General features: G+C 54.1%; 1 protein-coding gene across 2 annotated transcripts in view; it reads right to left on the reverse strand.

The window, feature by feature from the left end:
- The window catches only part of POLR1A (RNA polymerase I subunit A), a 55026-nt gene that overhangs the window by 19878 nt on the left and 20447 nt on the right, over window positions 1-14701 (reverse strand). For both annotated transcript variants that reach the window (XM_031949790.1, XM_031949791.1), the window contains exons 13-22: window positions 13642-13896; window positions 11494-11685; window positions 7042-7191; window positions 5115-5298; window positions 4329-4411; window positions 4074-4232; window positions 2912-3010; window positions 2612-2764; window positions 1910-1992; window positions 901-1066 (exon numbers count right to left, since the gene is read on the reverse strand). In XM_031949790.1, the coding sequence (XP_031805650.1) occupies window positions 901-1066; window positions 1910-1992; window positions 2612-2764; window positions 2912-3010; window positions 4074-4232; window positions 4329-4411; window positions 5115-5298; window positions 7042-7191; window positions 11494-11685; window positions 13642-13896 (1524 nt within the window). The remainder of the gene's footprint in view (window positions 1-900; window positions 1067-1909; window positions 1993-2611; window positions 2765-2911; window positions 3011-4073; window positions 4233-4328; window positions 4412-5114; window positions 5299-7041; window positions 7192-11493; window positions 11686-13641; window positions 13897-14701) is intronic.

The following is a 14701-nucleotide window of genomic DNA, read 5'->3' on the forward strand; positions in this document are numbered from 1 at the left end:
GGCTAGCAGCCCCTCCCCGCTCCATGTCCCCACCAGGTGGGGGGCCCAGCCACAGGAGGCAGTCACTGCTGGCAGCGAGACGCACCTAAGGGTCCCTGCCAGGCCTGGAGGGGAGGACAAGGAGCCAGGGACTGCTCAGGTGGGAGCGTCCTTTCCTCCCCAAGAGTCAGCGCCCCAGCTTCTCAGTCAGGGGAGCTGAGGGGGTCCCTGCCTGGGCCAACCCACCACTCAATCCAGCAGCATTTATTAAGCACCTTCCGTGTGCCAAGCACTGAGTTAAGGGCCAGGGCAGAGAGGAAGGGACAATGACCCACCCTTGGGAGCCCCCGCTCTAAGGGGGGGACGGGGACCAAACCGGAGGTGGAAGGGGCAGCCCTGGGGGGGGAGTCTTGGGAGCACTCAGCTCCATGGGGACAACTGGGGGAGCACTGCAGACAGACATGCTTTGGAAATGTAAGCCGTCACATCATATGCAAAACGGGATAAAAACTGTCGTTCTTGCCTCTAAGGGTCGTCTCGGGATGGACAAGGGGAAGGCAAAGGGAGGGCACAAGCATTCCTGGGCCGGACCCCCGGGGGGTGCTGCAGTGACCCCCATGTTCTAGGGCAGATGCCTGAGGTCACATGGGAAGCCCCCCCCCCACATCTATGAGCAGAGACTCAGAGACAGGGCAGAGTGGGGTCCTGCCCCTGCTCCTCCCAAGGAGGCAGCCCAGGGAGAAGGTTCTGGGCCTCAGACCGTCCCCACGAGTCTCGGGCCACAAGGTGCATCAGGGAGCCCAGCGATCAGCACCCTGCCCTTACGGCTGCGAGGGACGCTGCTCCCACCGGAGACAAGAGGGCAGTGCCTGCCCCCCCAGGGAGATCCCCCTCCATCCCAAGGGGCGAGAGCCACCGTACCTCGTAGTTACTGAGGAGGAAAGGAAACTGCTTGGGCTGCAGGAACTGCGTCTTGGGGATGTCCAGCCCGTCCTCTCCGTAGAGGAACTGGACCACGCTCCCGTCGCTGTCGCGCACCGTGAGGTCATACTGAACCACCAGCCCCTCCAAGTGTTTGATAATGCACCTGCAAACAGAGGCGTGCTCAGGCCCGGGCCAGAGGGAAAGCAGCAGGGGGAGAGGGCCCGGGGCAGGGGGCAGCGAGGAGCCTGGGGAAGCAGGGGACAGCGAGGGACAGTGAGGGGCAGTGAGGGGTCTGGGGAAGCAAGGGGGGCAGGGGGCAGCAAAAGCCCAGGGCAGCAAGAGGTCTGGGGCAGTGAGGGCCAAGGGGCAGCAGGGGGCAAGGGCCCAGGGCAGTGAGGGACCCAAGACAGTGAGGGCCCAGACTCTGCTGGAGCTGCTCAAGGGAGCCTGAGAAGCATCAGGAAGAAAACTGCGCCTCAGCCTGCTAAGCTTAAACCAGGGAGGGAAAGGCTCAGTTAAATGGGGGGGGAGGGGGCTCCAGAAAAGCCTCGTCCTGGAGGGCCCTGCCCGACAGCATGAGGCACGCAGCCCCCTGCACCGGCCGCTGCTGCCGAGCCCCTCCAGGAGGACGCAGGCCTGGAACTGACAGCGGCAGCGGCCATGTGAGCAGGCCGGGCCCTCCCTCAAGAAAAGGGCCCACCCCAAGACAGGAGCCTGGAAAGTGGAGGGGGGCAAGGCCGTGGGGAACCCTAACCCAGGGCCCCCGGGAGCAGCAGGACGGTGACAGAGCCCGCCCGGCTGCGGGCTATCAGAGCCGACCCCGGAGTCCACTCGCGGAGCCCCTGGGCAGTGTCGATGGGGCTCCTCTGTGAGCGAGGAGCCTCAGCACTCTCATGCCCATCCCACAGCTGGGAAAATGGAGGCACACCCACAGCCGGGGGTGGCTGGTGGGCACAGGGCCCCGAATCTGGACCTCCTCCCTGGGCGGGGGTGCCCCGGCCTTTACCTCTGCAGGTACCCCGATCGGCTGGTTTTGACGGCTGTGTCTACCAGGCCTTCTCGGCCGGCCATGCAGTGAAAGAAGAACTCCTGCGGGAAAAGAGGGACATCGGGTCAGTCCTGGAAGAGGCCCCCACTGAGCTCGCCTTCCAGGACTGGCTGGCCCACGGGCCCTTCCTCATCCCCAGCCGGGTTCCCCCGATGGCCGACGGGGCCCAGAATGCTCTGCGGGCATCAGAGCTGGGGGGTCCCATCCAGGGTCTGCCGGACACAAGAAGACAACAGCTGACCACCCAGAGGCCACGCCCACAAAGGGCCACACCCCTCCCCCAACTTCACTGGGTACCAAAGGCCGGCCAAAGCTGAGCCCGCTCCACTGGTGAGCCAGCCAAGAGCAGCCCCGGGCGCCCGGCTCAGCAGGGGGAGCCCCCCACGGCCACCTTTGGGGCATCCTGGGGAGCCGGGGCAGGGCAGCTATGACCAAGCATTCATTGCGACTAACGGGCGCCCCCCTGGCCAACGGGAGCAGGCACAGAGGCCCTCTGTGCCAGGAAGTGCCTGCCCCGTCCCAGCTCTTCTCCAAGGGGATGTTGGACAGCCCAGGATCTGTCTCCCTGTCCCCCCCCCCAGGAGGGAGTCGCCCGTTTCCAGAACAAGCCGGCAGGGAAGGCGTGGACAGCTGGGAGCACCAGGAGCCGGGAGCACCTACGGGAGGCTTGATGCCTGTGAGGAACCGGCCGGTGACGAAGCCCCCCGAGCGCGGCGTGACTTCGTAGGGCTCGAAGCAGGGCAGGGACTTCCCGGAGGGCATCAGCGGGGGCCTTCTCCCTTCCAGCTCGATCTGGCCGAGCAGACAGGAAATCTGTGGGCACGAGACAGCGGGGGTGAGACCGGCGGCAGAGCGCAGCTGGGCCCAGGGCCACACTCACCGTAGGGAAAGAGACCCGGGCCTGGCCACAAGGCGCCTGAGCTGGGAGAAGCCCCGCCCCCCGCCTGCCCGGGGCCAGACCTGCATCGTGTTCACAGTGGATCCCTTGGCTCCGGACTGGACCATCATCTGCAGGTTGTTCTCCGGGAAGCCTCGGTGCAGACCGAAGGGCATGCAGGCCTGGATGGGGAGAGCCGAGACAAACAGAAGGTGAGCCCGCGCCAAGTGCCCCCTGCCCAGCCCACGTGGGTAATGCCGACCGCCCCCCGCCCCCCGCCCTAGCAAGTCTGCAGCCGGGCCGCCAGTGGCAGGGCTGAGGGGAGAAGGGGGACAGCCGGCGGGGCAGCAGGCCCCCAAGGGACAGAAAGGAGGGAGGGAGGGAGAGAGGAGGGAGAGACAGAGGGAAGGAGATACAGAAGGAGGGAGGGAAGGAAAAAGAGAGGGAAAGGCTGACTGCGGATGGGAAAGTGGCCCAGGGGAGAAGCCACACAGGGTGCTGTGGATCCCCCACAGGTCAGCAGTGACTCTCCCAAAGGGTGGTGCCAGAGGGGCCTGGGCCCCCAGGTTTAAACACCAAGGAGCAAAGGCAGGAAAGGGTTTTGGGCGAGGGGGACTCCGGAGAACAGGAGAGGCCGGCTGAGGAGAAAACCCTGGGGTCCCGGCCCCGATCAGCTTTTCCAGGACAAGCGCTCCTGCTTCTCTGGGCACAAAGCTCCCACACAGCCCGAAACCCCTTCCCTGGAAGCCAGAAAAGGAGGTTCTGGAGGTGACAAACCTGGATGAGCCCCAAACACCTTCCCCTCCCCCAGGGGCAGACCACCAGGCTGATCACAGACAAGGCAGACCCCTGCCCGGAAGCCCCAAGAGGGGTCGCCAAAGTCAGCACAGGCGAGGGCCCAGGCCTGATGCTGCCGGACACTGGGCAGCCAAAGGCCCCAGCACAAAGGCAGGCGTTTGTCTGTCTGTGAAATGAGATCAATGAAAGAAAAACTCCTGAGACTCCAGGGAAGTGTGTCGGGGTCCGAGCGTCCTGGGGCCCAAGTCAGCCACCCACCCACAGGAAGCCTCTCCGGACCCCTCACACCTAGAGCAAGGACCCTGGGAGGGCACAAGCGCGGCCCCCTTGGGGTGGTCGGCACACAGCAGGCACCTAATAAATGCTGCCTGGAGTGGATGAGATCGAGACTGGGCCAATGGATTTAAAAAGAGTCGGGTGGCCAAGCCAAGGGGGGCCAGCGCACACCTTGTTAATCTCGTTGCTGTAATGATTCACTTCCTCCTTGAACTTGAGATCGACCATGTTCAAGTCCCTCTGGTCTTTGCTGAGATGGGCGTCCTGCCACTTGGTCTGCATGTCCTCGGCCGACGCCGTGTCGGGGAGGTTGAAGGCGGCCCTGACGGCCTGCGGCAGAGAAGCGCCGGTCAGTCCCACGTGCGGGGGGAGGGCGGCTCCACGACCCCTGCCCTCCCAAAGCCCACCTCCCAAAGCCCGCCTTACCCGGGAGCCGCAGTGAGAAGACTCCTCGATGACCACCAGCCTCTTGGCGTCTGCCCGGGGTCTGACCAGAATGTCTTCCACGTCTGCAAGGGAAGGCCGGGGAGAGTGGGATGGGGTTAAGGGCTGGGGGCTCACCTGAGCCCTTCCTGCTCTCAAGAAACGCACTTCTAATGTGGGGAGAAAAGGGCCAAAGGGGGTCTGGGGGGCCAGGCGAGGGGCCAGAGCGAAGGCCGCCCTGGAGCTCAGCTCCCAATAGGACAAGCTTGCCTAGGACCCGGTCACAGATGGGACATTGCCTGGAGCCTTCTGGGGGAGAGGGGCCTGCTGCTGGGGGGCAGGAAAGCCCTCGGAGCCCAAAGAAGGGGGAGGGGGGCCTTGGCTACAGAACCCGCTGCATTTCCCACCTCCAAAATACCTTAAGCACATGCAAGGGCCCCATTTCTGGTGTGAGCTGAGGGGCTTTGGGGCCCCAGGGAATTAAAGCAGAAAGAAGCATCTCGCTGGCTTCTCTAATGTGGGAGGGGCCTCGGACTGACCTTTTACAAGCACCCTGCCCCCCTGCCCGCCCCCTCCTGCCAAGCCTCGGAGCCTTGTCTGGTGTGTGGTCTCTGCTCTCACCCACGGGCTGGCAGAAGGAGAGTTCAGGGAGCCCACTCCCTCTGAGACACCCGCCAACCACACCAGGGCTGAGGAAGAGGCTGAGGAGCCTGCCAACCACAGGGGAAGAAAGGCCTCCTTGTTTGCCCAGTCCTCCTGCCCAGGGGTCTCTAAGCCCCGGATCCTTACCCAGGGTGAAGCCCTTGTAGAGCTGCAGGTAGGCCGTGAAGAGGCGAGCCAGGCACGTGAGAACCTGGCCGCTCGTTTCCCCCCCGTAGACTTCATAACAGCAGTGGACAAGGCCGTAGGCAGAGCTGCCATAGTGGGCCTTGTCCAAGACCCCACAGAGCAGCTCCCCTTCTCGGATGATGACCTACGAGAAAGAGGGGGGACAGCCATGGACAATTCACCCTTGGGCAGGAACTCCCCAAGTGGGGAGGAGATCCTTCCACCAATGCAGACGGCGCCTACTCCACACCGAGGGTCACGAATGCCAGTCTGGGTCAGAGGCAAGTGCCCAATGCCAAGGTCGCCTCTCTACCCATCCTGTGCTCTCATGTGCCCCTTACACTTATGCAGACACACACAAGATACATGCCCAACACAACCTTCCCCTCACATCTTCTCTGTCCTTCGATGGGTCTACGTTGCCTCCCCAGAATTAGAGCCCCACAAGGGGCCGGCTCCCTATCTCTGCCTGGCACCTCGTATGGCTGCTGTGCTGCCCGCCTCCTAATGCCAGGAGCACCACAAGGCCAAAGTGCAGGGGCGGTGGCCAATGCGGAGAGAACACTGGGAACGAGGTCAGGGAAGACCTTAGCTCAAATTCTGCCTCAGAGACTCCTTCTCCAGTCACGTGATCCTGGAAAAGTCACTGAATGAAACTGCCTGCCTGTCTCAGTTTCCTCAACTGTTCCTACCTCACAGGATCACTCAGCTCAATTCCTGGCACATAGAATGCTCTTAATGAAAGTCTTACTTCTTTTTCTCTCTCCTTTCTTTACAATGACTTTATTTTCCTTTTTTCACCTGGAAAGAAGAGTTTGGGAAGTAGGGAAAAACCAGCATTGCCACCAAAAAATGTTAGGAAAAAGAACTTTTTTTTTAATGCAAAGAACAGAAAGAAGTTCTGAGGGAAACGCAGAGAACCAGATGTTTTGGGAAATAACATGATGATTGCATCATTTTGTTTTTGAAGCAAGTGGTGGATAATAGAGATTTCCAGATCCAGATCCAATATTCTTTTTTTGGTTGACTTTGGATATGGAATGTTCTTTCTGATGTTTATGAAATTCAGGATGAAAATTATAACTTTTTAAAAAATAGGTGCTTGTGGCCTGAGTGACTGATACAAACCCAAGCTGGTAGGTTAGGGATGTTGACAGGGATGTCTGATAAAGAGAGGCTCTGGGTACACAGGGCTCCGTCAAAAGCCTTTCCCTCTTCACCATGTGGACTCCCCTGCCTGGGTGCTAAATCACATCCCCTGGCAGGTCCCTGGGCAAGCCTCATATCCCACAAACTCTCTGAGGACTCTGTGAACTGCAGGACAGATGCTGAGCTGTCCTCTTACAAATGCCTTTACCAAGATTTCCTGCAATAGCGAAATTCCAGGTCTGATAAATGTATCATGGCAGTTTAATTTCTGTTTGCTGACACAAATAGGCTAAGAGTTGGTCTTGACCTGAGGACTTCTTCCCTGGAACTACAATTCCTCAAGCTGAGAAGCTGGGAGGGAGTTCGGAGAACCCACCAGAGGGGAAACAGTCCTATAAGAAGCACGAGGTTTTCAATTAACAGTATTTAGGAGCAGCGGGCAAAACAGATGGAGGAACACATAATGAGAACCTGTGGAAACTGTCCTCAGGCCTGCTCTGTAGCGGTCCTCCCGCACAGGAGGGCACTGCCCGCAGGAAGCCCTTCCAAGGGAGGGTTCTTGGGGCAAACTACTTGAGACACCAGCCATGCTCCTTTTTTGTCTAACACACGAGAGCCCTTTGGGCCCAAGGTCTCCTTTCCGTCTCGGGCATCACTGCCAGGTTTTGTGCTGTCCTCTGTTATTTCTCATCAGCCTGCTCCAAACGGGGCCTTGGCTCAAGACCAGTCATAGACATACCTGGGACTCACACATAGCGTCCAGGGCACCACCTGGCGCCGCGAGGGTGCTTTGCTTGATCCAGGCTTTCCCGCTGATTTTGGCTTTCCCAATCAAATTCAAGGGGATGTGGTTCTCTGGGATTATGTTTACTAGCAAAGTAGAGACAACCTGTAAAAGAGCAAAGACAGCATAAGTACATGAGGAAGTTCAGGGGCCCCTTTCCCACCGATCGATGGCAGATAGTAACAGGGAACAAAGTGAGTATTGTAATGTAAGATTCTCAAAGTGGCTTCTCTCCCGCATATCCCCCAGTGCCCTCTACAGCAGAGGATCTGATCCCTCTGACCTTCAGTGCCTGGACACCTCTCTGCACACTTAGCCGGGCTCGCTTCTCATTTAAGTCACATCCCAAAACACATGTTTTGGAGAGAAAACAAAATCAGAAAGCAGATACATCATGAAATATGGCACAAAAGAGGTGCCTTGGAGAAGCCTTCATACTTTCTTGGGGAAAAAGAACTGGTAGCCACTAAATGTGGGAACAACAAAAACACAACAAAACCTGAAACATATTATATTTTAACAGACAGAAAACAAGCTGTTAATGATTTGGAGTCATTGCTGAACCAGTTGTGCGTGTATAGTCAAACCCACAGACTTTTCAGAGGAAAGACCAAAGTTAATGAGAAACTAGAAAAGGAATGAGAAAATGATATGGCATGCAGTTAAGCTCCAAAGGAAACAATGTAAATGACATTTTGATGCCTTCCCCATGGGAAATAGGGCAAACACTAGCATATTTTAACTATTTCTTAAAGAAACTGTAAAATTGCTGGGAAGGTTGGAATCAGTCGGTCAGAAATTAGGTTTGACCAACATGCCATGAATGTTCCAGATGGATATAGGACCTACTTAAATGGTAATATCATAAACATTTAAAAAGTAAGAAAAGAAATAATTTTCACAAATATAAATATCAAAAAGGGTTTTGACAAACAAAGGTCAGGAAGGATAACAGGAGATAAAATAGTTAATTTTTAATAGAATTTGAAATAGAAAAATTTTTGTACAAACAAAATTAACAGAACAAAAAAAATAAAGTTAACTAGGGTAAAAAATAACAGCCTTTGAAGTCAATTTCTCTGATAAATGTCTAACATCTTAGAGAAATGGGAATTTAATACAAATATACTGAAACAAGTGCCATTCCTTGAGCAGTTATTTAAAAAAAAAAAAAAAAAAACATTAAAAAGCAGTTCTGAATCATTAGTAAGGGAAGTCAAAGTTTACATTCAGATCATCAATAAAAGGATAACAATGGTTGGAGGGGTTGCAGAAGGAGAGGAGGCACACAAATGCATGCAAGAGAAGTTAAAGAGATAGCCCAACCACTGTGGACAACAATTGGGAACCAAATCTCCAAAGTGGCTAACCTATGCCCACATCCTTCGACTCAATGATACTATGGTTAGGCTCATACTACAAAAAGATCAAAAAGGAAAAGGACCCATATGTACAAAAATGTTTGTAGCAACTATTTTGTTTGAACAAAGATAGAATCAAAATAGGTCTTATTAACTGGGCAAATGATTGCCTAAACAAATGATGGTGTACAAAAGTGATGGAATATGCCTGCGACATGAAAGGGATGCATTCCAAGAAACTGGGAAGAAGGATATAAGATGCAGAATGAAGTGAGTAGAGTCAGAACAACAACTTAGATGAGGAAAATGCTATACGGGAAAAACTGTAGAAGACTTTACTGTGACAGATCCTCCAAAAAGCTGCTGACCAATCATGTTTCCCATCTCTTGGAAATGAGGTGATGGACTCAAGATGCAGTTCTGATACAGCTAATGTGCAGATTTGTTTGTTGTGACTGTATGTGTTTGCTTATGGAAGGTGATGGGGAAAAGGTGATAGTGAGACAGTAAGAAAAAAATCAATGAAGCACTAAAAAATGAGCAAAAAGAAGTTCAGAAGGGAAAGAACTGTTATTTTCAACCACATGCACACAAAACTCCAAGCTTCATGAGGATCAGTGAGACCATAAAGGGGAGATTTATAGTATCCTACATAGTCCTATCTGTCTATTTTTATTGGTTTGAGAAAATATTCGTGTTCGCTATATTTGACAAATTCATAATAAAAAAGAAATTAAAAAAGAAATGTAATATGCATAACAGTTATTACATTATAATACACATTATACAACATATGTATATGTGTATATACACAAATACACACACACACACACACACACAAAACTTAATATAAATTCACCTCAGTGAAGGAGACCCCAAGAGTGCATAAACCACTTTAATTTACTTTTCTAGTGAATTACCATAAATTACCATATGGAAAGACAGCCAGGGCCAGAAATGTTTGGAATTTAAACTCCTTTTGAAAATCTGAAGCAGGATGATGGAAGATCATAGAAAATACTGACTCCTAGGACAGTGAGGGGAAGTCAAAGGAAAAACATGTTGAAGGAACACTTGGCAAGACACTAAGTTATGACTTCCTGAGGGCATTTGAGGATGAGATCAGGAAGAAGAAAACAAAACAAAAAATAGAAAAAAGTCTTTCCAAAGTTGCACAGCCTATTTTTTCCTACCACCCAAGAGAGTGGGGTCACCCAACTTCAGTCTCGGGTGTTCTATACTCTACCCTTTTGGTCCCTTCCTCTGCTTAGGGGTGGGGGGTACAAGACACAGGGAAAGAGAATATCCAAGATAATGATCGCATAAAAGAATTTCTAAGTTCATTCACAGGAAAGTTTAACACACAGCGCACCGGGGCTAAGGACTTGAACGTCCCTGTGGACAATCGAGGCGAGGGGGGACTATCGTTATGTGTGGGGAAGTCCCTCAGTACAAGAGCAGCAAACGGGAAAAGAATGAGCTGGGCACTGGGCTTGTTGGGAGGAACCAGAGAAGGCCCCCCAGATCTGGACTGGTTGACAGTGCTGGATGTCCCAAACCTTGGAGGTCGAGAGCTTGCTGAGGAGCCTCTGGGGATGACAATGAGGGAAAGACAAATGCCTGTATGTGGTAAGAAGGGGCCCAGAGTCAGCCAGTACTCTTTGGCTGGGAGATCAAGAGAAGAAGGTGCTTAAAATAAAAGGAAGCTTGGGAACGATGCAGCAGGAGCTGCAGAAGCTTGGAGGCGGCCAGGGAGGGAGGATTGCCCAGCTGGGCCTGGGGCGTGGAGGAGTATGGCAGAGGGTTCAAAGTCACCCCTTCAGGATGGGCCATGTCATTTGTGAGACTATGGGCAGGTGATGTGTCCTGGGCCCTACCGGGCACCTGGACAAGCTTGGTGGGTGTTATGTGGCTCGAGGAAGCAGCAGGGAGGTAGCTGGAGGGCCTGGCCCAGCAGAGGTGGCCCAGGGAGCACTTCAGGAGGAGCTTTCTGGATGATATCCCAAAAGATTTTCCCCTACATCCACATAACGTTGAAAAGCAAGCAGATGGAGCCTGCCCACTGCTCAGATCACAGCAAATGACCATGACTCAGAGCTCAGTTATTAGTCACTCTGAGGCGGCCACCAAGTTTATTTAACATCTGTGGACCCAGTAATAACCCTGGAGCAGGTATTACAGCTGCTATGAACCCCACTTTACAGAAGAGGAAACTGAGACCCAAAGACTCCTCTGCCCCATCACAAAGTAAAAGGTAGCATCAGCATTTGAACCCAGTCCCCTGACTCCAGCTGTCCAGCACTCATTATCTACCTGCATTACCTAGAAAAGGAGGGGGCTGATGCAGTTCAGGATTCTTAACGTGGGGGCCCTGAACAGGAGATTTCAGGGGGTTTAGATCTACGCTGATGCTCTCGTTCCATCCCAGGGGCCATGACTGGCCTCCGATCCAGGTCACTCCTGACCTTCTCAATTCCCAGCCCCCTCTCCGGCCGTCATCTCCAGGACTCCTGCCGTGACCTTCCCACCCCGACCTCTCAGTTGGAGCCTCTCCCGCAGCCCCACGCCAGCAGGATGGCACAGCGGGCCTGAGCAGCTCCCCAAGGCGCCCCAGCTCCCCGCACGCAAAGCAATGTTCTCTCCTTGGGACCCTTGGTCCCTTAACCCGTCCATCTTGTAGAATAAGAGCCCAAAGAAGAAATCAAGCTGGAGCAGAAGCCACGCTCAGCACTAAAAGCATCACAAGAAAGGAATTCACTGAACGACGCAGATGGGGCGGACTGGAGGGCTCCCTGTCTCCCTGGTGACGAGACGGGCCCAGGACGACACACACCCGCATGGGGCAGTCTTGCAAAGTGGGTGCCCACAGGCCTAACATTCATGGGAGCCGAGGGTGCTGGGGAGGGGCAGCGTTTGTATCTGGAGCTGCCCTGCTTGTACCTGGCTTCTGAGCGGCTGGGTTTTCCCATTTGTGTTTGGGGATTTCTCCTGCCAAAGAGAATGCTCTTGGACCGAAAAGGGCAGCAGCAGAACGGCCAGTTCCTACCTGCTTTCCTGTCCACAGTGCGCAGGGCTTGAGAATGGCAGGAGGGAAGATTTTCACCCGCCCCACTCTGTCTGTCAGTCCTCGGTACACAAGCTCCATGTACTGCTCCCGGGTGAAAAAGCAGCCGCGGGCTGTCATCCTGGCGCCGGAAACCATGTGATCCTGGATCAATCCAGCCAACGGCTGGCCGTCCTGCCCGACCAAAGAGAAGAAGGACATGGACACATCTAACCACAGGCTTCAAGGCTGGCCAGCCAAGTGTGATCTCTGTCTCTCCCTCTCCATGACATCTATCCTAGACTCCTCTGTTCTCCTCTCCCTCCCCTCAACCCAAAACCCAAACAAAACCCCTGGAGGAGAACTCTGTTACACTGTGGGCCCATCACTCCTCCCTCACTGAATCTCAGCACTAAATACTGGGCAGGCACTCGGAGGCAGGGTGGCTGCTGGCTGCTGGGTGTCCAGCCTTCAGACAACCCCAAGCATTTCCCATGGGTCTCCTTCCTGCCTAGCAGGAGCTCAAACTGGAAGGCCTCTGAGAAGAGGGCCTGTTTCTCTCTGCAGGGATAGCCCCCTCGCCTAGCATGGTGCCTGGGGCACAGCAGGGGCTCACGGAATGCTCGCTGACTGATGGACAATGACTCCTAAGATCAAGGAGGAGGGCTCCCAGGTCACCTGTCTGCAGCGGTTGTTACAGCTCGTACGAGGCCTGGGGGAATGCTGGCTAGAACCCAGCAACCCCAAATGGGGTCTCTTAATGAGTGGGGAACTGCAAAATCATGACATGGTAAATCAGCCAAATTGATTTGTAAACCTAATTTACATGCCTACGTTCTTGGGGACATGTAAAAACTGCTTGGGCAAAAAGGGGCTGCAAGTGGAAAAAGTCTAAGAAAGCCTGGGCTAAAGGGTTCTCCAAATCAATCAATTAACCAATATACATTTATGTGCCAGGCATTAGTGATTAAAGATTTTTTTTTAAAAAAAGGAAAAACCATGGGAGAGATTAAAAAAACAGAAAAAAGAAGTGATCGTAGCATGTGTTGATTTACAGTCAGTCTCCTCAGTTCTTTTTCTGGATGCAAATAAATGACTATAAAAAACCACCTCACTAGAATGACTGAAAATCAATTCATACAGGTTTTGTAAGGGCATTAGGATAATTGGCAGGAGGAAGTTCAGGTTTATAGTGTTTGCACTTTTATTATTTCTTTAAAAACTTTTTAAAATCATATTTTATAAACATGGAACTAGTGACTATAATAAAGTATATTAGGGTTTGTAAAACACTTTCCTCACAAGTCTGGGAGGTAAGTAGGGGTAATGATCTTTGTACAATTGAACGATGAGGCAACTTAGGCATGGAAAGGTGGAGGAACATGCCCAAAGTCAGAGCTATTCAACAGTAAGCTGTAATCATAGCAAGAAGGAAGGCGGCCCTGGAGCTGGCCCCACAGAACGGCCTCTGCCGGACGGCCTCCACTGTGCCTCCCAGAGCAGTCCCAGCACCAAACCTGCGAGTAACTCAGGCCACTGAGGGCCCGAGCCCAGCGGATGGGACTTTATCTGCTTCCAAAGGCTCCTTCGTCCTCCCTGGCTCAGGCTCTCACTCATCTGACTTGCTTGTGACCCTTCACAGTTCCAGTGAAAGGCTCTTTTCAGAGGAATGCGGGCTGCTTCCCAGCCTGAGTCTAAGAGAGGGTTCAGCCCAGCAATATCCCAAACGCTCCTTGTGGAAGATTTCACTTTGTTTCACCATCATCAAATAGTTCTTTAGTTTTTGGAGATCTTGGGCGCCAAGGTAGGGCAGACCCTTCTCTACAAAAAGTCCTGGTCCCCCCCTCCCACCCGATCTGGGGATTCAGGGAAGAGCAAGGGCCTTTCCCAGCTCCTGAATGGTGTGGGAGCTAAAGAGATTCTAGGGAGAGCAAGCTGGTGAGCGGCCATTCAGGACCACCCACCTTGGGGGAAGCCCCTCCACATACCCAGAGGGCCTGCATGTACATATGTATGTACACACAGACACAGACCCAGACACATAGACACACACAGCGCCTCCTCCCACCCAAGCCAGCCAATGGTCCCCAAGATGGGGGCCGCCTGCCCTGCTCTGCGCCAGCGTCTCTGGGCTCCCATGAGCCCACCTACCTTGGGCACCAGGTACTGCTCGTCGGTGCAGGCCAGGACGCAGGCCTCGGCCCGGCCCAGCTCACTCTGGGGGAAGTGGGCGTTCATCTCGTCCCCGTCGAAGTCAGCGTTGTAGGCCTTGCAGTTGGCATAGTGCAGACGCAGGACCTTCTCCTCGGGCAGGATCCGGGCCCGGTGGGCCTGGATGGAGGGTCTGTGCAGGGTGGGCTGGCGGTTCAGCAGCAGAACATCCCCATTCTTCACATGCCGACAAACCTTGACAGAACACAGAGCAGGGTGATGGGGACCTCTGTGGCTCGGGAAGCCAACGTGGGGTCTGTGGGATACAAGTGGCAGTGGGAGTCTCCCTCCTACCACCGTGTGTGGGGCGTGGCTGTGTCAGTTAGAGCCTGACTATTACATGTGCCCTCACAAACTTCTCCTGACTCTTCCTTCCCATCCCTGTAAGCCCTAAGAACCCATCCAGGCCTCTAGCTCCTGGCCCGGGGGGCTCGGTTCCCCTGCACACCCACCTCCCATGGGCTGCTCCTCCATGTCACCTCGGCCTCCCCTCCCCCAAAGATAGTCACTCCTTTGGTCTCAGAAAGGGGAGTGGGTGAGGAGAGGGTAAAGGCTACGAGGGGAGGAAAGGAAACGGGAGGGAGCAATCAGTAGCCAGGGGGAGTCCCAAGACAAGTGAGAGCAGGGAGGAAGATGGTGGGCCATGTCCTGGGAGGACGGACAGAACAGGGTCCCTAGAACACACAGAGAGGCTGGCCGAGGACGGCTCATCCTGTGAAGGTGCTCGGCAGTCAGCGGAGGGAGGGAAGAGGGGACAAGAGGAAGCTCTCAGCGAGTCCCCCCAAACCTCCCAGGGACAAAGGCCTGGGGCAGGCAGGAGATGAGGCCTAGCTTTTTCCTTTCTGAGGGCGAGTCCACAGCATGTGACCGAGGGACTGGAATGAAGAATGGGGCCAATAAGGAAGGCTGAACCACAGGCAACTGAGTTTAGTGGTTCTAGGTTTTTTTATAATAGGTTTTCCTCCTGTGCTCCATTCATCTTTTCTTGGATATTTTCGGC

This window comes from Sarcophilus harrisii, chromosome 2 (genome assembly GCF_902635505.1).
Source record: "Sarcophilus harrisii chromosome 2, mSarHar1.11, whole genome shotgun sequence".
Lineage (NCBI taxonomy): Eukaryota > Metazoa > Chordata > Mammalia > Dasyuromorphia > Dasyuridae > Sarcophilus > Sarcophilus harrisii.